The 24,114-nt window shown below is 34.9% G+C and overlaps 1 protein-coding gene across 9 annotated transcripts in view; it reads left to right on the forward strand.

Annotated features, from left to right (window-relative positions):
- Lcor (ligand dependent nuclear receptor corepressor) overlaps positions 1-24,114 on the forward strand; it is a 155,340-nt gene that overhangs the window by 108,710 nt on the left and 22,516 nt on the right. For 5 of the 9 annotated variants that reach the window (XM_013069901.3, XM_021253134.2, XM_021253133.2 and 2 more), the window contains one exon: positions 2,320-2,413. In XM_013069901.3, coding sequence (XP_012925355.2) covers positions 2,320-2,413 — 94 coding nt within the window. Of the gene's footprint in view, positions 1-2,319; positions 2,414-4,848; positions 14,309-24,114 lie in introns of those variants that run through there. The other 4 variants (XM_087185049.1, XM_087185051.1, XM_021253136.2 and 1 more) reach the window with 1 other exon arrangement.

The raw sequence follows: 24,114 nt of genomic DNA on the forward strand, positions 1-24,114 counted from the left end.
ACAAACCAAACCAACAAACATTGGTAGTTTTCATTAAAAATCTCTTTGTTCTAAATACTGCAGTAAGCTGGGTGTGGTGGTGCACTCCTGTAATCCTATTACTCAGGAGGCTGCAGCAGGAGGATCACTGCCAGTGAGGCCAGCCAGTTTGAGTTCGGGAATAATTTAAGAACTACATTAGGTGTTTTGTTTTTTTCTTTTAAAGAGACGTGATCTTGCTGTGCTGTCTAGCCTCGGCTAGTTAGTGGGTTCAAGGCCAGCCTGAAATACGTAGGGAGTCTCTTGTCTCAATAAATAAATAAATACATGCATACATACAGAGTAAGTGTTGCATCAAAAGCTTCTGGTTTATACTAGGAAAAAGCAGCAGAAAGGTGTTTTTAATAGTAATGGAGTTCAACATAGTGATTCCACTTAGTCGAGTTTAACTTCTTATAGCCAGTGTTACACTTAAACAGGTATGTTGTGTTGACAACATTCTCTTAACAAGAGAAAGTTGAACCATGTGACGGCATTATAACGTATAGACTTCAAATGAAACAAAAACATTTGAAATAGTTCCTTAGTGAATTTTAGGGTTTTTAGCTTGTCACAGTATTTTAGTAATAAGTTTCCTATTTGATAAGACAAATTGCCCTTCTGATAAAAGTCTGTAGACATTACTACTGGTTTAGGTTGGAGATGCCTTAAGCAGTACATTTATTCTTCAGGTGTCTAATTGGGCTAGATGTCTAGTAGAATGCTTGGTTGTATAAGATTACAATTCTGTTTGTAGAAGTATTTAATGACTCTAAAAAAGGCAAAACTTTTCTATATGAGAGTGAACTTTTTTTATTTATAAATTCCTTACATATTTATTTCTAACCACCTGAAATCAAGTTACAATGTTCTCAGGCACAAGTTAGTAGGTTCTTTCCTGGGTTGATAAATTGACATAACTAGACAGCAAGACCTTTCTGCTAGCCATCTGAAAATGAGAGTTATTGCATTTATTTTGCTTTGTTAATTTTGGGCACAGCTTTAAAACGTCCAGACCAATGGGCATGATGATACATGCCTATAATCCCAGCACTCTAGGAGAAGTGCTGGGTTTCTCCTGAAATATGAGAATGGCAAATTCATGTGCAGCCTAGGCAGCCTAGTGACTTATTGAGAACCCTGTCTCAAAATGAAGAAAGAGCCAGGGATGTAGCTCAGTGAGACTGAGACACAGGGGATTGCAAGTTTGTGCCGGTCCTGGGAATTTAGTTATGTATCGAGACCCTGTCTTAAAAGAGAATTCAGGCTACAGCTCAGTGCCAAGACTCTGTGTTCAGTTCTAAGTACCACAAAAAATCTCTAGACAATGAGATTTCTTTCTAGATATGTTTATAAGGGGGAAAAATATCTTTGAGGGGATAAAGTCTTCTAATTTTATGTGTTAATAAAATGAATTTGTGATTAGTGTGACTCTTAGGTTACATTTTCAAGCTCTTACCTGTTTCAAGACTATTTCATTCTTCTTTCCTTTAATGTTGCCCATCAATTTTGATACCTTCTTAAATTAAAAACATGCCATTATAAATTTCAGCATTTGAATTTTAAATCTCTGTAAATTTTTTTTTGAAAGATTGACTCCACATAACACTTTTGCAGCTATGTCCAAGAAATAATTTGGATGCACACAAATTATAAACCATTAACAACTGATTCATCTTACTATATACATGTAATTTAATCATATAAACTCATAATTTTAAAATTTTTGTCTTAAATTATTCTACATTCAAATTTATGTACTTTTGGGTTTCAGGTAGATTTAAGTCTTGAGGAATTTGGCTTATAGTTTGTATGACATTGTGGGGCTGTAAAAACTCATATTTGAATCATATTAAATTAGAAAATGAAATCTAATAAGTTCTAGAGCAGAATCTCATTCAGTGTAAATTGCAACTTTCAGTATCTCACTTGCTTTATCTTATCATCTTCTATAACATCTCTTAGCTTTTCTTTTGACCTATTAATAAATTTTTTTTTTTTTTGTACCGGGGATCGAACTCAGGTCCTTCCGCTTGCGAGGCAGGCAGCAGAACCACTGAGCTAAATCCCCAGCCCTATAAAATATTTAATCCTTGGAGAAATGGATGTATGATGCTTTGCTAAAGTTTGTATTGCTTCAGGAAGAAAAATATCTTGATTTTATATTGAACTTAATACCTGAAATATATGATGAGAATATTTGCTTAGTTGAGTAGGCTATGGCTTTTTCATTTTTAGCCTATTGAGTTCACGTTTGCTCCAGTTTTTAATATCATCAGATGTTTCTTTGTGTCTCTACAGACGGTGTACTTGACCTTTCCACTAAGAAAAGTCCATGTGCTGGCAGCACTTCCCTGAGCCATTCTCCAGGCTGCTCAAGTACTCAAGGGAACGGGTAAGGGAAAATATTTGTAGCCTTCCACAGTTTTATTCAGATAATTCATCATAGATTGATGCTAGTCTCCCCTGTATTGTACAAAAGACCTGCCTACAGGCTTTTGTAAAATAACTTCTAGTCCATCAGTCAACTAAAAATATATTAGTGAAAGCTAGAATTGGCTAGAACAGACCAGTTTTGCTCGTTTAATACTAATCATGAATGTGGTAAGAATATGTCATTGGGCTTTTTGTTGTTGAGTGTTCTGGATTGTGAAACTCAAGCTAAATGATTCTGAAGTTTAGATGTAAAGGCAGTAGTATTATGTGTGCTGAAGTTGTTGACTGAAAATTGAACTCCATGTTTTACTTGGTATCTATAGTAGGGTTTGTCTTCGTGTTTATTTTTGTTTTCATTTGGTTTTGGCTGTTATTTTGAACTGCAGTTGTAATTCTGGCAGTTCAGAAAAATATAGGTAGGGGTGGGTGTGTGTGTGTGTTTAAATATAAGATTGGTTGTGGATGTTGGCAAGACATCTTATGCTGCCAAGATACGATTGCATACTCAGTTTGATAACTTAGCAAATTAAAGTGAATTCTCTGACCACCTAATTTTATAGTGTAAGAATTGTCTTCATTCTCCCTGTGTGTATTTAGTAACCATTTAGAAAAATCAAGAATTAATGAAGATATTTAGACATATATTTAGACAATGAAGATAATAGAATACTGTTCTAACCAAAGAATAATTTTATGTAGATATGAAAATAACTGGTAAGCTTAAGTTAATATTTAACTTATTAGAATACCAAATGGGGAAGTTATTTAGATATTAAAGGAACAAGTGGACAGTAAATGGATTAACCTTTTCCAACTTACTCTTAAGTTACCTTCAAACTGGAGCATTCCCTTACTGGCTTCTAAAATGCCCCTTTTATTTTCTCTTAAAATTGCATCATTTTCTTCTTCCTCCCCTTTTCTGTTTAACCTAGAAGTATTAATTTAATCTATTTTGCACAATTTACTAATTTTTGTTTTTAACCCTTCTTCTCATTGTGGTTTATATTAAATACAAGTTGCCGTGGTTCCAAGTCACTGGATTCCACTTCTAAATCAGAAACACTTGAGTTGTGTAATGAAGGATACATGTAGTAGAAGCCCAAGTATAGTTTGCATAAATGAATCCCTTGCTTAAAATTCGCCTTAATTTTGACTAGCAGGCCCTTGTATTACATGGTTGAGGTTGCTGTGTTATTCCTCTGATTGGGAAGTGTTGTTTTCTACTTGGTTTTGCTTTATGGACGACAGATGTACCAGCAGTATTGTACCCATCTTTGAGTTGAGTATTCAGTGTTATCCTTATTGTATTAATGATAACAGTAGTCCCTGTAGAGTTTTGGAGAACATAGCTGGTTTGACATTGTTTCTGCAGAGTTCTACTTGGAGGCCCCATTAATGTAACCATTCCCCTTGGGCATTGCTTTGCCAGTTGCCAGTCCTAAAATTGATAACTTTTCTCTTATGAAAATGAAAACTATATGAATTCATTTTATGTGAGTAGTTGAGTTTTTGAAACTATTTCAAAGCTATCCATGTGAAATTTCAAAATAGACTTTTAGTATTTTGAGAAGTTTTTCTTAGACAAAACCGCCACAAAATTGTTTATCTCTAACAATACTCTAGTAGAACCTAAGGAACAAAGTTTTGGTGAAAATAGAAGAGTAATTACTTTTAAGCTTGAGTCACTCAAGTTAACAAATGGAAAATCATGATACTCAGTGTGTTTTAAAAGGAAGGAGTATGGTAAGTTAAAATGCTGTGGCTCTTTTGATTTCTTTCGGTTTGGTGTTTTTTCCCCCATTGGGGCTGATTTTTTCCCAAATAAAATAAATGTTATCTGGAATTGATTTTTACGGTCAGTATCAACTTGTTTGTGGGATAAGTGAACATTATCAGTGGGTTCCAACAGTGTAAGTGGTTCAGTTTAGTAGCTAGTTGTCATGAATGTTGAATACATTGCATTAAAATAATTTGGCTTACTCTTTTATTATTGTACTTGTTTAGTGGTAACGTCACGTTGGTAACACAATTCTGTATAGATCTTTGGAGACTGATGATTACTTTGTAATTAATAATTAAGGTGCTATTTTCAGACAGTTGCGCGAAACTTTTTCTCCGAAAATTTGTGAACCCAACCAGAGACCAGCCAACAGGTTTAATTTTTCTTTGCCCAAATGCTCCTGGTTTTTGTTTTTGTTTTTTTCTTTTTCTTTTTGTGAACAAGTTTTAAAACTAACTGCTGAGACTATTTTTTTTAATTTTTAGAGAAAAATAAATAAATAACACAAAGTGATGTTACCCAAGCAAGGCCTTCTAATAAAGGAGTGGTCCCCTCACCCATCCCTCCCTACCTGTGCAAGTCCTGCTCACATCAGTTTCCTTCCATTCAATTAGGCGACCTGGGAGACCCAGCCAGTACCGCCCAGACGGACTTCGGAGTGGTGATGGGGTACCTCCAAGAAGCTTACAGGATGGAACCAGGGAAGGTTTTGGACACTCTACATCACTCAAAGTTCCACTGGCTCGATCCCTGCAAATTAGTGAAGAACTACTGAGCAGAAACCAATTGTCCTCAGCTGCCAGCCTTGGGCCATCTGGATTACAGAATCATGGACAACACTTAATATTATCCAGGGAAGCCTCTTGGGCAAAGCCACATTATGAATTCAACCTCAACCGTATGAAGTTCAGGGGAAATGGTGCACTCAGCAACATCAGTGACCTTCCTTTTCTTGCAGAAAACTCTGCCTTTTCAAAAATGGCACTTCAAGCAAAACAAGATGGAAAAAAGGATGTGAGCCATTCATCTCCTGTAGATTTAAAGATACCACAAGTTCGAGGAATGGATCTTTCTTGGGAATCTCGCACTGGTGATCAGTACAGCTATAGCTCTTTGGTAATGGGTTCACAAACGGAGAGCGCGCTTAGTAAAAAATTAAGGGCTATTCTTCCAAAACAAAATAGAAAAAGCATGTTAGATGCTGGACCTGATTCTTGGGGCTCAGATGCTGAGCAGTCTACCTCTGGACAGCCATATCCCACATCGGATCAAGAAGGAGACCCTGGCTCCAAGCAGCCTCGGAAGAAAAGAGGGCGTTACAGACAGTACAACAGTGAGATACTGGAGGAAGCAATCTCAGTGGTTATGAGTGGAAAAATGAGTGTTTCCAAAGCTCAGAGTATTTATGGGATTCCCCACAGTACACTGGAGTACAAAGTAAAGGAGAGGCTGGGCACTTTGAAAAACCCTCCAAAGAAAAAGATGAAATTAATGAGGTCGGAGGGGCCAGATGTTTCTGTAAAGATTGAATTAGATCCCCAGGGAGAGGCAGCACAAAGTGCAAATGAATCAAAAAACGAGTAGAAATTCTGTAGAGTGCCAATTACTGTACAAACTGGGTGAGCACTACTGCATCATTGTTCAGCTGTCATTGCTTGCACCTAATTTCATTACTGTGACACTTGTTTCTTTGCAGATTTTGCATTGACTTGTGTGTACAGAGGTGAAAGGTGCATTCTGAATGTTGCATATTTTTAAATTTTCATGTGCAGTATGGCTCGGAATATTGTTTAGCCTTTTGCATGTTTCTCTACAAAAGAGAATTGACTTACCTCACAGAACAGATTCATGGAAGTGGACTCCTTGCCTGTAGAGCCTGCATGCTTTCTCCCCCACCCCCTTAAGTTATGTTTGCCTTTACTTTAAAAAAAAAAAAAAAAAAAAAAAAGAAGAAGAAGAAGAGGAGAAGCCAAGCCCCCATTTTTAAAAAAAACTTCACCTCTGTCCTACTGGGAGCTTTATCAATACAAATTGGAAAGCCATTTTAAAAAATTGTTCACATTTTTTTCTTCTGTAATTCAACTGATTGAAGGATTTAAAAAATTAACAATGAACCTTTGAATTTAAAATTTTTGGTCATTGAATGATAAATACTTATTTGGGTCATTTATAATTAGACCTTATAATTTTATTCTCACTATTAAATTTAATTAATAGTTTAGCATTTTATTTAGTGCTCACCCAGAGGGGAAGGAGGTAGGAAATGTGCACACACTACCTTCAGAAATGCTTCAGTTAATTACTTTGAACACTACCTTCGCTGAAATTTTGTTTAAGATTAAGGATAGAATTTGGTCTCACCAACAAGTGAGGATATAGCCTTATCTCATGGAGGACGAGCTCCCTTCTTACTCAGGAGCAGTCAGGGTACAGTACATAAAACAATGGAGGATGCCTCATTTTAATAAACTAGTTTTCTTTGTAATTTCCAGTCTCTTTACAAAATTGATTATATGCTAACAATTGAATATTGTTAACAGCAACTAGTTTAAGTTATTTAAGATTTGTTTGGGGGTGGCAAGAATAGGGAAAGAAATGCTTATAGAGAATTATGTTTCAGAAATGATACTTAGGTTTTACATCCTCAATAGTCTACCCATTATCCACATTGAAGAAGGATCTAAGTTTGTAGTAAGAGAAAAAATACAGTCCCAAGGTAACCTGATATGATTTAGGTTGCTTATCTGTTCTAAAAATAGTTTAGTCAGGAGTTAAGCTCATTGGAATGTCTTCTCTAATCCAAATGTTAGTACAAGGATGGGAGAGCTGGTTTTTGGTTTTTAGTTTTGTTGATTTGAATTTTTGTTTTCTTGGCATCCTGCATAATATTCCCTTCTTAACTTTTTCTGATAGCTGTTATTCATGGTTGATTAGCACACATTTCAGGACTTTTGAGATCATGTTTGTATAAGCACTCCTTGAAGAGCATCTAGGCTTTTTTTGAGATGGGCTTGAAAATTATAGTGATTAAGTTTCAATAGCTTGTTTTCCACAGTTTTTGTATGAGTTACTGATAAAGCCCATGAAGTTTTTTTATTGTGATCAAATTAAAATTATTTGTACAGAGCAAAGTGCACACACCATATCCACCCTGTACTCTCATCTGCTGAGAAAAGTGGTCAGGTCTTTCTAAATATTTCCAAACCAAAATGGAGTTTTGAATAAAATGAAATGTGGAGAGTTGATTAGACTAAGGTTGGTGATTTCAGGTGGTTGCTAACAGTTTAAGGAGGAGTAGTAGGCCCAGGTATTCTCAAGGTATAAATTCTTACCTGAAACTTGGAAGCAGTTAATTAAATTAGGTTAAGAATAGTTTTCCCTCAGCAATCTATGTGTCAAAGGTTAGGCACACCATTGCTGTTATTAAAATACAAGCACTCCTCATTCTTGATATAACTTGGGCGTGAGTTCCTCTTTTGAATTGGTTATTTTGTGTAGCAGTTTAATCAGTGGGCAACTCAACCCATTTCTTCTTGGCTTTCTAGTCTCAACAGAAAAAAACAGTTCGGATTAGTAAGAAGTAGTATATGACTCTGCAATATTTTCTAGCCTAGCTGGAAGTTGCAATAAAAATACATTATGAAATGTATGGTTTTCATCTACAGTTAAAGGAAGTTGTGGAAAGTTTGCTGTAAGCAAAGGGTTAAGCTTATAAAGGAACACTTCCTTTGTTCCACACTCAGTTTGTCAGCACAATTAATTGCAGCTGTGGTGCCTTTTTGCACAATGTTTGGGGTATTCTGTAGCCCAGATTACTGCAGAAAGGTCCTTTGAGAAATTAATTTGTGCTTGTTTTTATTCCCTCTCAGAAAGACATCAATAAGGCCCATTTTAAAATCTGGCCCTAAAAGTTGAAATTTTGTAAAGTTCTACTGTTCAGAGAGGTTTAATCCTATGTGGTAGTCTATATAAGTGATGTATGAGTTGAGTTATGTAAATTTTGTCATTGTAGTGTACATGGAGTGATCATTTTACTAACATAAATATTTTCTATGTGTGTTTCAGTGGATGACAATCGAGCAGCAGAAGAATGGTGTGCCTACCCTTTAATGCTGCAGTTTAAATAAGAGAACTTGTATTGTGTCATTTCAGATTGTAGGCTGAGAGTTGTAAATAGTGAAAACTTGAGTACTTCTATTATTTGTTTTGGTTAGAAAGTGAATTTTAAAAACAAACCAAACTCTAAACTTTCTCAGATTAAAAGTCCTGAGACCTGAAGATTGTAATATTCATGTCTGTGAAGCTTTTAAACATTACACTTGAGATCAGTCATGACTTGATATTCAGGTAAATTTTCTTTTCCAAGAAGCTTTTGAATAAGCATATTTTCTCCAAAGTCTCTTTCTGTCTCTTTTTGTTTGTGGGTTTTTGTTGTGGGTTTTTTTTGGGTTGTTTTTTTTGTTTTTGAGTGTAGATTATTTTAAAGCACTAATTGCATTACATTGGTAACTGCAATATAAAATAGCCATTATTGTTTTGTGAAGCATGGTTGAAATTAGATAGTGGTCCCTTTTAAATTTCATGAGCCTCTCAAAAAACCCTTAAAAAAAAAAACAAAAAAGCTGCTGAATATTTGAAAAGATATATATTTTACCTTATTGTAGGTTTTGTAAAGTTAGTTTGTAATATTCAGGTGCACTTTTAATGTTAAATTTTGTGTTCAGATTTCCACTAAACCACATATTTCTTGGAGGTGGCTCATCACATGGCTGGCTGTCAGTCTTTGTGCTGCAGTGATCCCTTGATATTTGATTTCTTTCTTAATTTGCCACTATGCTGTATTGGCACTTTCAGTGTGGATATTGTAGTTTGGGGACATCCTCACAAATGTGTAAGAGAGATGGATCTCTTCGTATGCTTAATTTCTGCTAGTCAGAGTTTTGCATGTCCCAAAAACAGTTGACCATTTTTATGATATGAGAAAGTGTAGTTCATGACTGTCTTTGTCACAACAGCCTTTTTTCCTCTCATATTTCCATAGATGGATGAGGACATTGCTCAGATTACATAACATTATTTGAAATAATGATAATAATGTATTTAAAATAAATTCTTGCATTTCTAATGAGAGAACATTGATGTTATAGAGTAGTTAACATATAGTGGGTGGCACTGTTAAATCAAAAACACTAATTCTGTGGAGGGATATCTAGTTGCTATTTTTATCATTTTTATCATGTCTCATTTCTGAAACAGGATAGTCGTCAAGCTTGACAGAAATGTGTTTAACTTTGCTCAGCAGGCTTACAAGTGACTCTGAATTATATTTGTGATGAACTATACACTTTTTTCTGTTCCCCAAATACCATGAAGGACAAGTTCTCTCTTTCAGGAAAAATAATTTATATTTGTGTATAATACTTTTAACATTAAGTTAGGTGTTATTCTGGAGTTTAGATGTTGCTTGATAAACCTTTGCAGCAGATCATGAATATGAGTAAGGCTTTGTGTGATAGTAGAGTCCTTATGTGAAGTTAATTATGTTCAGTTCTGGTGAGCAAGCTCAATCAAGTGTGAAGTGTGTATTAGCTTTATTTGGTACATTTTTCCTTTACAATATTGAAGTGCTTTAGAACTCTGGTTATCTTATATAAATCATTACCTCAACCAATTGGCATTTCTATTCCCCAGCATTTTACCTTAGCTATAATATGACCTAGTTAAACAACAAAAGGCACAATGAGATGTTTAGTTCCCAATTTTCTGGAGAGAACTCTAAATTAGACTAAAAATGACTACCTGTTAAGGCCCATATCATAGCTACCTTCTGTCATAAGGCAAGTACATAGCAACCTTTAAGCTACTAGTGAGCTATATTTTTTCCCCTACCCTAAGTAAGCACATGGTGCTAGGCCTGGTTCTAAGCCTTTGTGATTCTCTTATATTTCATTGACCCATAATAATGAAATTTGAATTTATTTGGTTATTTACATAAAATAGACGGATGAGTCAGCTTAGTGTCAAAACCTGAAATTAATTTGACTCATTGCAAAGTATATATGACAGTTTAGTATCATTTATTTAATAACTATTATTTTTGTAGCTCTGATTTTGAAACCGCTTATTTTTTACTTTCTAATTCTTTAAACAAATGTCATGGGTTGTTTTCATATGAGCTAGTTTTTCTATATGGTCAGGTTGCTGTCATTGGTGATAGAATATGGCAATAGATTGAATTGCCCTACTTAATGTTTTATAGGAGATATTGAAAGTTATAGGTTAAATTTTGACCTTCATGAAGATATCAAAGATTATTTTCCTTGTTACCTTTCCATTAGAATTAGATCTTCATTAATACTATAGTCAGGCCAGTATTATTAAAAACTTGATGACTTTAGCCAGACAGTCCATTTAGAAAACTAAGCTACATAGAGATTTTTTTTTAAAAGTTGCTTTCAAAATGTACTGCAAAGGAAAACTGTACAACTGTAGTACAAGGAGTACAGACCTCCAGACTCTTTATTTTTAGATTATTTTGGATTAATTCTGTCCTTGAGACTTAAATAGGATTTGTGCACATGCTGACTGAAAGAAAAATAGAGGTTATTTGCATATCTATTTTATTCCAAATAGTCCTGCAGTTATGTTTTAAAGAAGCAGACATTAGCCCTATACTATAACACTGTAGCTGTGTTACGAGGAGGTTAGGGGAGAGGGGTGGGAAAGTAGGATAAATGGGCAATTAATAGACTTTAGGGAAAAGGTTACAGATTCTGCCCTATTACAGTAAAAGTGAGTGACAGGATAGACATTGTGGTAAACTTGGGCCATCTTCATTTGATAGAAAGGTCTTTTACATTGTTTGAAAACAAGGCTAATATTGATTTGATCAACAGTAAAACATGAGCTAATTCTGCAACTGTTTGAGGGGTAATTTTAAGGTTTTCAGTTCATTTTGAGCTATATCCATAAAAGCTGAAAAGCAAGCACTTTTAGTTAATCATAGATTTATTGGATGTAGGAAATATTTTAATCATAATATTTAATCTTTATTGTTTGAATGTGGAAATGAACTCTTTACTCCATCTTGAACTGTCACTGAACAGGTTCAAGATAATCTTTTCAACACTGGAAATGACCCTACACACATACCAAAAAAAAATCTAAAGCAGTAAGACATATTTAAAGATCCATACCTCTTAAACTTTTTTAGATTTGTCTTGGGAAAAAAACTTATGAAACTATAACCAGTATTAGTGCAGTCTTGGGTTCCTTGTTCTGCATAATTGCACCCTTTCTCAGGTATGTCCTGAAAACATAAATTTTAAAATGATCTCTTTGGAGATTAGATTCTCAGTGGATAGTGTGTAAGGGCACTGGGGGTGGGGGGCCAGGGGTAGTTGGACACAGGACATGACACAGTAGAGCAGGGATTTTTAACAGTCAATAGCCAAATAGAATTTCAATCTAGAATATTTTTACCCCCTTCAGAATGAGTGAAACAACTCCTATTATTTGCTAAACACCAGGTGCTATACTCCTAAAAGTCTTTCATCCAGGTGACCCTTTTCTTCTTGGTAGAAGGGTATATAGTTAACTTTACTGTCAATAGGAAAGCACTTGTCCAAAAAGTTTAAATACTAGAAAAGGGATAATTCAGCACTTTTTCTGTTACAACACTAAAGTCTTAATTTATCTTCAGAGTCTTAGGTACTGTAAGTTTTAGGATGATTGTTTAAAAATATGAAACATGCTACATAATATGGGATTAGATCACATTTATATAAATCTTATTTTAACAAAAGACAGTAATATTTTATACCTTTCTAACAATTCTAAGTGTTTGCCTCATTTTCCCCATTTCATTAAGCATTTCGGGCTTAAGAATTTGGAATTTGAGAAAAGGTAACGGGAAAATTCCCAGAAATGAAAAATTATATCAGACCATTGTGGGAAAATAAATCATTAGGAAAATGGGTAGGGATTCTCTCCCCCTCTAAGTCTTCAGGGAATGAGCAGTATTTAGAATCTTTGGCTGAAATTCAAGCCTTTTTACTGTGTAAATTTTTCATACTAATTCACTGACATGCTTTTTACATCAGAGGACTGAAATGGATCTTAATGTTTTTAAGTTGTGGAAGGGTATATTTCTAAAATGAAGGGGGGATAATTAACTAGGTTAGTATTACCAGCATTAGTAAGTTTAAGGAATTTTAGTATGTAATAGCAAAAAGTGTTTGATTAAAAGTCTAATCCTATATTGCTAGTCGAAATTAGTTACATTCTGATCTAGAAAAACTAATAGTCATTGGATATTGATATGCTGTGCTGTCAGAAAACCAGACTAAGATAGAAACCTTTATCTGATTCCCACATGTTGCTTGTTCTGATGGGATGTGTACTTTTACAGCAGCTTGTTGCTGCTTTGAAAAAAAAATTCATAAACTGTACCTTTGGAGCGTTTCCGTATAATTCTTTTATAGCCTCCACTTTTAAACTGTCAGACATTGGTATTTTATCAGTCCACACTGTTAAATAAAACTAATGTTCTTAGAAATCCAACTTGTACACACTGTTTAAAAACCCTCAGGGACAGTTTACACATTCTTCTCACTCAATTCAGGTACTTTGATGCTATTCTTAAACTTAACAGTGACTTGTATTTTTCTGTTTTGCTTTTATTTCGACGTGCTGGTAGCACATCTTTGATGAATGTCAACTTAAAAACTCAGTTCAGGTATCCAGGTATAACTCAGCCAAACAGATTTTAAAGCTGCATATAACTCTCCAGCACACGGTGCCTCACGCTCTTATAGTGGCATTCTATATATTCAGTTATTACTACTGAACAGATAATACGGGGGTTCCTGTTAACAGTGTATTTTTTTTAATGTGCGTAAGTGTGTAGTACATGCACATATACACATGTGGTTAAACTATATTTTTAAATGCCACTAATAGCCAGCACAATTAAAAGACATTCCTGACTGCTTCTGTTAACTATAACAGGTGCAGTTCCTCCTTGATGTGGCTCTTGCTTCTTCACCATAACTACTACTAAATTCAAGCACTGACTGGTCCTTGGGTGTCTGACCTCTACATTCTAGTTTATGCAATGTCTTTAGAGAATTCTGTGCACTGGCCACTGTGATGGAACCATTGGGCCAGTAGTGCTTTGAGTTTACCAGTAGTGATTCTGCCAAAGTTGGTGTTTTAACATGAGTGTGTAAAATGTCAAAAAGTAAGCAGAGGACTGCCTATCAGCAGACAATTTTGTCAGTGTATTTTATAGCTTTGAAGGCTTTATGACAAGTTTTTTTCTGATGTGAAGTTCTAATTCTGGTCTTTTAGTCCTTTACATCTCTGATGGTAAGACTTGTCGCTTTAAAAACTCTTCTGTAGTATTGTCTGTGGTTAACAAAATAAGTTATTCCTCTGCTTTGATATTTGATATCTTACATTTAAAAGAAATTCTCTCCATATATAAACCCCATAGCCTTCGAAGATAAGGAAAATGGCATCTTTCAGATTTCTAGAAGTTCAAGTGTCATGCAACAAAACAGGAACCCCCTTAACTCTTATGGACCTCATTTCAATATACTGTTTACAGTTTGACGGAATTGTATAATTTAGTATTTCTCTTGTACTGTAGTTTATATTTATTTACAGATTTTTTGTACTGTGTGATTTAAACTTTTTGTTCCTTGCTATGATCAATGTTTATGTAGTAGAGCACTTATGATCACAAACTAAGTTTTTTGATTTGATTGCACTACATTAAATTTTTTAAATGCAGTTCTGATTTTTGACTGGACTAAAATAAGCTGTGTCTTAATGTATGTGATGAGTACTTAAAATTTTAATCCATGTGGTCCCCCCTTTTTTCTTTTTTTGCATTGTATGTCAAAAGCGCTAGTTCTTTGGTGCATGTGTAAATCTAATGGTTCCATTGTATTATTTGACCATGACATTTTGGAGAAACATTCCCAGCTGTAATGTTGTGTATGGTAGTTCTCACTGGATGCTAGACTTTCAAAACCACTATTCTTCTAATAAATTTTGTTGTGAAAACTGTTTTAAAAGCTTGGTTTCTACTTCTTAATACTTAATGATTTTTAAAAAGATTTTAAAAAGGTGTAAGAAAAGTATACAGTAAACTGCATGTAATCAGAGTTGATAATTTTTATAATAAATTCTTTCCAGACGAAATCTCTTAGACTGCTACAAGTTGCTACTACAAAACTGTAGTTAAGTATTCAAGTGCAGTACTGCTTTGGAACTTGGTTTCTTTTCACTAATTGGATAATTCCTCTTGGACTACCTGTGTCTTCTGGCTAGACTAAGCCTTTCATAGTTTTCTTAGGATAAAATTTTCTGCTGACATTACTGGGGCCAAAAAAAAGTATAGCCATTTGCTAATTTTGGTTTGTACTTTTTTTTTTTTGGAGGCATAAGTACAAAAGCAACATTGTCAGTTAAGGTTATGATAGTACTTCTGATTCTTGAAAGGATGTTTATCAGTATTTATTTTGCAGTGTTTGGAAACTAGGTATACAGAAGCTCGTATTGTAAAGTGGTTCTTGTAAAGGGAGTAGAAGAGTACTTAAATTACAGTTCCTAAAGATTGGAAAATGACCAAAATATTTCAGAAAGTTACCTTTTCAAGCTCATGTAAGCAGATATTTTATATTCAAAAGTGAGGCTGTTGTGGTTAGTTGTTTTAGCTTTTTATCTTGTGGTTAATAGTTTTTGTCTCAGATTGGCTGTTTTAGCCTTTGGTCTTATGTTTGTAAAATCAAACTTGGTATTATAGGTGTACTCATTGGCTTCATTTGTTCATTCAGTTACACCATCTATTTATAGAATATTTTTCTGGAAATGTTATTTCTTTGTAAATTTTAAAATGATAGCAGTTTGATTCTTGTCAGTTTTTGCCATTCTGAACTGGTGTCCATACAGTATAGTATATATTTTATAGGCAAGTATACTAGGATTATGGTCTAGCATCTCATAATTGAATTTGTTTTAGTAATCCTATCTTCAAGTTCTATTTCGCTCTTTAATTATGACTCTATTTAAAGAAAGGATTTTTTTAAAAAACTAGAGGTGGTGGTGGTGGTGGTGGTGGTTGTTGTTGTTTTTAATTAATCTGATTCTGCTGTTTTGAAATTAATTCTGAGGCCCTATGTCTTAACAGGTGTAGGACTCAGGAAAATTCCATAACAGAACTGGAGTTGCATAAAGGAAATGAAATGGAAAAAAACAGAAACAGTTGTTTATGCCACATCTGAGTTGTAGACTGTTTTTCCTAAGGACTGAATTTTTCTCACCATACATTTGTATTCAAATGTAAAAGCATGCCTGGATTAGATGATGTTACATTTGTAGTTAAATGAGTTAACTAAGTTGACAGTAAATTGTTATTTTATATTCATTGTCCACTTTGTCATTGTTTGCTTTCAAAAGATAAGCATTTAACACAATTCATCATATTCACCTTATACAAATTGTTGAACTTGCCGTTTGGGAGAATATGAGTATTAAAGTGCATCTACAACTGAAGCCTTGTTTTTAGTAGTTAGTGGAAAGAATATTATCAAAACAAAACATTGCTTTTTATTTTTGGTGCTGGGGATCGAACTCAGGGACCTTCCGCTTGCAAGGCCGGCGGCAGAACCACTGAGCCAAACCTCCGGGTCAACATTGATTTTTAAAAGGGTTAATGAGTATTTAACATTTTAAGCCATGGTTTGGTTAGAATTCACCTAGAATTTGGAAAGTAAGCAAAGCCATCAAAACTTGTAAGTATTAGGGGCAGGGATGTAATGATAAGAGTATTTGCAAAACATGTGCAAGGCCCAGGGTTTGATCCCCAGCACTAGGGGATATAAATAGGTGTACTAAATTCTAAATTTGCAGATTTTATAGGAACGTGAGAATACTGTTTTTTGGGGTTTTGGTGGGTTTTTTGGTACCAGGGATCAAACTCAGGACCTTGCGCTTGCGAGGCAGGCAGCGGAACCACTGAGCTAAATCCCTGGCCTGAGAATACTGTTTTTTGACTAGCAGTTTTAAAATATTAGTTATCCTTTTCTTTCAAGTTGGTATACTAGAAACATTGCTTGCTTATTTTGTCTGTAAAGAGTAATTCATAAAGACTCATAGATGTGAGACAAATGGGAACATTAGGAAGTATAGTTGCAGCCCTTGAATAATAAGGTCTTAGAAACTCAGGTCATACCTTTGCATTGCCTTATTTTCTAAATTGAGAAAAAAATAGATCAGGATGTCATTTTATTTTATTTTATTTTATTTTATTTTGGTACCAGGGATTGAACCTGGGACCTTGCGCTTGCAAGGCAGGCGCCAGAACCACTGAGCTAAATCCCCGGCCTTAGGATGTCATTTTAAATGTCTTTAAAACTAGTTTTTGTTAAGTTTTTATTATGAATTGAGTATGAATATGGTGATACTTTTGCAAAATGAGTTTGAGCAGGTATTTTTTATTCTAAGTTCTATTATTCACAGTTTATCTTTCTCTCGGATTCAGGCTAGTTTTACCTTGAGTATTAGATTGCAAAGGGATCGTCATATATAATCAGTCAATTAGAATCAGCCTTTTAAAAATACACATACATGGATCCTACACTAGAACCACTGAATTATTTTATGAAAGTGAGACTTAGATGTGTTATGTTTTTCTAAGTATTCCACAGAAAAGTTTTTGATTATTTTTTAAGTTGTGATTTAAGAAAAGTACATAACAAAATTCACTATCTTAACCACTTTCAAGTGTATGATTCTGTAGTGTTAAGGATATTCACATTGTTGTGCAAACTCAGGTTTTTATTAACCAGTTGACAGGACTCTTGATTCCTTTCTAATCATTCATTTTTGAGATGAAATACATGGAACTTGGGAAACTTAAAGGACTTGTCCCTCCCTCCTCAAACAGTGAGTTGCCCCTCATACTCATGATTACAAACCTTTATACTTAATCTGTACCACTCTGGCACTCTTGACTCAGCCTAGAATTAGTATGAGAGGATTTCACCTACGAATAATCTTTTAGTTTTTTTTAACTAATTAAACCTCAAACTAGTTTGACCCAGATAAACTGATATTTTACTATGAAAATGAAATCTGTATTAGCAGTAAAGAAATTACATTTGAAGCATATTAAAGTGTTAAAAATCAACATTAAGTGGTGACTTCAGGAAAACCTTCATAAAGGAAACATCTTGAAGAATAGGTAGAGAATAGAGGGGAGATGCCCCAAGTTTGAGAGGGATTTTATGAGCCAGGCTTGAAATCCCAGCCCTTGAACTCTCTTACTATGAATAAATTATTCAGTATTTCTGAGCCTGCCTTTTCTGTAAAGGGGCCCTATACAATAAAGCTCATTGCTTTACTGTAAGGCTTAAATGAAATCCTGTATGCACAATATTAGCACTAGCTCAGGCTCTTTGCAAGTATCCTAAGTGAAAGCTCCTAGCAGGTGTTCTAATTTAGTGCAAGGGGTTGCAAGAGTAAGAAACGATCAGACTGGCCAGGGATTTAGCTCAGTGGTTTCTCTTCCTGCTGCGCAAGCACAAGGACCCGAGTTCGATCTCTGGTACCAAAAAAAAAAAAAGAAACTATCAGACTGTATTGGTTAGAACTGTGAAAGTGAGACAGATGTGTTGGGAGCACCAATCTTGTTTTAACTCTAAAGAATGTAAAAATGTTGGAATTGTGATTAAAGCCTGAAATGCTGTCTTCATTTTGCAGTGCTCTTTTAGGAGAATGTTATCTTGTTTCTTTTCAAAGATTAAAATGAAACCAGGCATGGTAGTGCACACCTGTAATCCCAGCACTTGGGAGGTTGAGGCAGGAGGATGACTGTTATGTGGTCACTTCATCCAGTATTTCTTATTTTGGCAAGTTTGAGGCCAGCCTGGACTACATAGTGAGTTCAAGGCCAGCCAAAATTACAGTGAGACCTTATCTCAGAAACAAAATTAAAATGGACTAGAAGTTGTTCACAAGCAGGAGATGCTTAAGATTAAAAAAATTTAAAGTTACATAAAATTTACATTTCTATTGTATACAATAAATTTTTGTATATTTTTTCCAAGGCTAAAATTTCACGTTTTTTGAATGCTTTTTTAAAGCATGATTAGTGTGTGGATAATATAAGAGCTAAGTGTGTGCATTTAATTATCATAACTTTAGTTTTTCAATGAAAGAACTTTGGAATTCTGCCTATTTAATAGATATCATTTTTATCAGATAGAAATTATGTGCATTTGAAACCAACAGCTCAGATTATAACTAACATAGTTTAGAGATGTTTCTTCCAACATCTAATTGACTTAAGGTTTTGGAGGGGTTTTTTTGTTTTTTGGGTTTTTTTGGTTTTTGAGACAGAGTCTCACTATCTAGTTCAAGCTAGCCTTGAACTCACAGTGTAGCCCATGCTGCCCTGGAATTCTCAGCAGTCCTGCCTCAAACTCCCAAGTGTTGGGATTACATACATGCAACCACCCACCCAGCGTTTCAAGGTATTTTTACCAGGAATACTTTGCAGTGTAATTTTGGCTAGATAGAGATGAATTGAAAAGAAACTAATAAAAGCTGATTCTTAATGATAGATGAGTCTGTGTAGACCAGTCTTCCAAACTGGGTGCACAAATTGCAACCTATTAGTATGTTGCAAGTCCAATTTAATGAGTCCTAACCAGCATTTTTTTTTTAAAGAGAAAGTATGTAGCATATAGTAGGGATTATTTTATTTATTGAAATGTGTATGACATTATACACATCTATATGATTAGTGGGATATGTGTACAATATTTGTTATTCTAGGCTGCGTGCCAAACTCAGTAGTAGCTTTTGAAAGCCATTATCTACATGATACCTTTCCATCCTAGTGCTCCTAGTATCTTGGAGGGCACATGAGAAACCGTATGTGTTCTTACCTAGCACTTTACATTTCACCGTCTGACCTTCAGAATTCACCCTTTTTTCCTTTGGTAAATTGAAACAAAAATTACACATTGATGGGGTACCACGTGATATGCTAATAAATGTAATTTTCAAATTAGGGTAAACATCTGTCTCTTCAAACATTTATCATTTCTTTGATGAAAACATTCAAACTCCACCTAGGCATGGTGGCTCACACCTGTACTCAAAGGCTAAGAAAGGAGGATTGCTGTGAGTTCAAGGCCATCCTGGGCTACATAATAAGTTCAAGACCAGCCTAAACTATATAGCAAGATTCTGTCTCAAAAAAAAATTTTTTTAATCTTTTCTTGTAGGGCCGGGGATGTAGCTCAGTGGTGCTACGCGTGCTTGGCAAGCGCAAGGTCCTAAGTTCGATCCCCGGTACAAAACAAAAACAAAAAAAACTTTTTCTTGTAGCTTTTTAAAAAATAACACAGTATATTTTCTATAGTCAGTATGTAATGGAGCACCAGAACCTATTTCTTCTAACTGTAACTGAAGTTCCCCTTTTCCCCCTACTTTGATTTGAGCACTTTTTCCACTGAAAGCTTATTCTTATTCTTTTCCCCTCTGATTGTATTTCATAGATGTTTCCTTTGCCCTTTTTAATCTCCTTGAAAAATACATTAGGAAGATAGTATTAACTATGTGGTAACTTGGTTTACTCATTACTTATTTAATACCTATAATAAGCTGAGCTCCAAGCTGTAGGCACTGACCGAATCTACGAAGTTAAAAAAGGACAGAGTCTGACCTGAAGGAGATTCACAGTGCAGTGAGAAAAGTAGAAAAATTTAGCATGCAGCATAAGCACTGTTTAATAATAAAAGAAACAAACTAGGAGAGTAGAAACTGTGTAGTGTAGTCCCCATGGAAAAGGTATTAAGGAAGATGGAGTATAAGCAGTAAGAAGTTCACAGACATTTTATACAAAAAATTGACAAGATCAGATTTGGAGTTTAGGGTGATGGCAGTTCTGAATAATGTGAAAAGCTCTAAAATGAGAAACTAGTGGTAAGGAAGCTTTTAATATACTATTTTCCAAGGGAAGTCAACCCATGTAGTTACACTGGATGGTGTATTTGGAAGCAAGGGAAGTGATAGAATTAATGATAAGGATTGAAGTGAATAAAACTAAACAGGTACAATATTTAATATCAAATATCTAAATAATGGCCTTAATCTTATGTCCGTGTGTGTGTGTGTGTATGTATGCAGGCAGTGTTACATTTTTGTCTTCTAGTATTCATGAATAAAAATGTGAATATAGAGCTGAATCTACTTATTTCACCCCTAGTCCTGTACATCAGCAGTAATCTTAAGTGCTTCCAGAGAGAGGTGCAGTCAGGATGATTTTAAAGGACTAATTAATTCCTGGAGCACCCCAGAGAGAATGGTAGATAAGAAAAACACTTTGCAGATTGGTTGCGGTGATGCACGCCTTGTCCCAGCTACTCGGAGGTTGATTCAGGAGGATACCTTGAGCCCAGGAATTCAAGACCAATCTGAGCAACATAGTAAGACTTGTCTCTGAAAAACTAAAGTAACTTTGCTAACCTTTTTCTTTATATTTAAAAATAAATATATCTGTTTTTACCTCATCTAACTTTCACAACTTGAACAATTGAGAAAAAACACTATAAATCTTAGCCTAAGAGTCCTTTTTAAATGTTTTACATTCTGCCAAGTGGTCTGAATCCTTTGAATAATTATAATTATTGAGAAGTTCTGTCATTGTGTCAGTTTTAAGCAGTTTATTAATATGACAATTCATAAATTTTAGAACATCATAAACTAATATATTTTTGTAATTTTTAGTATGTGTTTTTAAGACCACAGATTCATGGTCCTAAAACATAAGGTTTCTTGAATGGAGACTAAGAATCTCAAGAGAACATGAGAAAAGTTAGGATACAGGAAATCCCATAAAAATCATGAAAAATTTAGGACATCAGCTGTCTGCTGATTAGATATATAATCTGCTATGCAAAAAAAACCTAAGAATATTTGTCAGAAGCATATCACTTTCTTTTCTTTTCTTTTCTTTCTCTTTTTTTTTGGTACTGGGGATTGAACTTGGGTCCTTGTGCTTGCACAGCAGGCTACAAAACCACTGAGCTAAATCCCCGGCCCTCAGTTTATTTCTTGAGAGGAAAAAAGCGTGCTGAGCTCTTATCATGGGAACTGTTTAATGTCCTTTTGTTTGTTACTGTTTTTGTAAGTTCCTCCATATGTCCTTTAGCTTTACATTCTTCTGCACATATACTGCCGTGCAAGGCAGTGGTACGAATTTTTTTTTGAGATTATTATTGCAAATGTAGCATATACCCATTGTAATGGAAATACTGTCTGGTTGCTGACTTCTTTCATTCACACCCTGGACTGTGCGCAGTATAGGAAGATACTTCTCCAGTGCTTGATCTCTACTGGGCCTTTCAACAAATTTGCTTTCCTTTTACCTGCCTTTAAAGGACCATCATGATATGATGCTTTTTTTTCTCACTTGGGCAGTTAGCCCCTCTGTCTGTATTCTACTTAAGCAGTGGTATTTTTCTAATCACATTGTTATCCTGGTCATTTAAAATGAGAACAGTTTCCCCCACAGAGCAACATAGATTTAATTCCCACCTGAGAAATACAAAAACAAAGAAATAGTCCATTCTCATTGGCTTGTCATGAGCTTGTATAAAATTGACATTCTAAAATGTCAGTTTAGGTATCTGTCTAACCTAGTTTCACTAACTTAAAAAGGTTCAAATCTCAGTTCACATCTGCCCTGGCCAGAGGTCTGTCTTCTGTCTGAAATTACTGTATTAGCTCCGAAAGTATATTTATTTCCAAGTGTCTCCTAGGAGTTCTTGAGTTATAATATATATTAGATTAATAATTTAGATTTGTGCTTTCACAAGATCAGTATTTAGTTATACATATAGTAGGGATAAAACTTAGAGATATAACTTCTAATGACTATGTTTTAAAAAAAATTTTGCCATCCAACCCAAGGTCCATGTCTTTTATAGCCTCTGTTTAAATCCTTTTGTTTAAATTATGCCAAATGTTATATATTTTTCTTCTTCTATAGTGTTACCTATGAGATGGTAGAGTTAGAAATAAAAATCAGTTTGGTGTGTGGGGGGGAAACTTTCAAAGTAGTCTATCACAAGTGTCTGTTTATGAGACTTACATTCCTGGAGAAAGTATCAGGCATTGGACTGTCATGCTTAATGACACCTTGCTTGACTTCCTGCTCTCCAGGTAGTCTTTTGATTATATTTTGGCTTCTAGGTACACCATAGCAGTAATGGCGAACCTTTTAGTGATGAGTGCCTACACTGCAACACAAAACCCACTTATTTATCACAAAGTACCAGCACTGCAATTAAACCCAAACACTGAGGGTTTAATTTAGAAAAAAACCAACATATGTGCCATAAGTTCACCACCACTGGCCTATAGGTTGAAAACATTAAAAAATGACCACAAAAGTGGGTGTGTTGGCACATGCCTGTAACCCCAGCACTGGGGAGCTTGAGACAGGAGGATGACTGAGACAGGACGATCACCTCAAGTTCAAGGCCAGCCTGAGCTACATACATACATACATACAGCCTGAGTGAGTTCAACACCAGCCTTGACTGCATACCAATAGCATGTCTGAAAAAACGAAAACAAAAAAGTGACAATGAGAATCTCCTTGGTAGTTTTTTTAATTGTAATTTAATAAATTTGACAAGTGATTACAATAAGGAAAAATAGATACAACACACAAGCTTTAAACTGAATTTAACTTATTTACTCTGAATAGTAAATAGCCTCTTAGGAATATTCAGCCTTGAGATAGAGAAAAGCTAGTAAAATACAGTTTCATGCCCAGTAAGTGCAGCCCGAGTACTTCTGTCCTCCAGTTAAGATTACTGATTTGTAGTTGATGAACTTTTTGTTCTGCCCTGCTTTGAGTAAACTTGGTTAAGAACACTATAAATTTAGAAAGCTGTTACAAAGGATTGCAGCATGCCTTTTGTTTCAGATCAGTAGTATCAACTGTTGTTCCACCCCACTACACCTAAAAGATACCAAATTGTCAGTAATGGTGGCTCCTTGAGATCCCACTTACATGGTGAAGAGGTAGACCCTAAAACACTCCATCCTCCATGATCCTCCATCCTCCAGGCCTCCATGGAAGGGCTCATTTTCTTAACTCCAGTTTTAAGTTGCTTCTTCTAACTAAATTTACCTAGATTCTATCTAAATTCAAATTTTGGTCATTTAGATTTCAGCTATCCAGAAAACATATTAAACTTCCTAGTTTTAAGAGATCACTTTCTTTTCTGTGATCTTATGAGCTTTATTTCTCACAACCTGTTATTTTTGCCTACCTTTTTACTGTTTCTCCTAGCCATTTCAGTAGTTTAGAACTAACAACAACTGTATATGGTTGAAGTACAACTTCATAGAGTGAAAAAATATTTTCACATCCATCCCCACCTTCTAGGTATACACAGTTCTGTCATAGCTTCTGGCTATCCCTATATCCAGGTACTGAAGATGCACAGATGTGAAATAGCCAAGGACAGATATATTTCCTAGTGTAGACCAAGAACTTGTCAGCAGACTCACCAAACCTTTAATACACTTAGTCTCTGTGCTTAAAGGGCCAAAAATGAGGAAGTAGGGTGAATCATTTCAGATTATGTCTGGCAAAAAAAATACAATTTGTGCACTGTGTTTTTATGTTTTCTTTTAAAGAATCAAGCCAAATTAATTTACAACTCTTAACTATAACTTATACTATTTAAAACTTTCTTTCCCCTACTGTTTTCTGGAAGTACCTTTTTCTGCTATGAAGATTCACTCCCCTCCAAATATCCTTCACTATCACTGTTGGTGCTGTT

This window comes from Heterocephalus glaber, unplaced genomic scaffold (assembly GCF_053883595.1).
Source record: "Heterocephalus glaber isolate CG9 unplaced genomic scaffold, H.glaber_assembly_v1.0 deba00001497, whole genome shotgun sequence".
Taxonomy (NCBI): Eukaryota; Metazoa; Chordata; class Mammalia; order Rodentia; family Bathyergidae; genus Heterocephalus; species Heterocephalus glaber.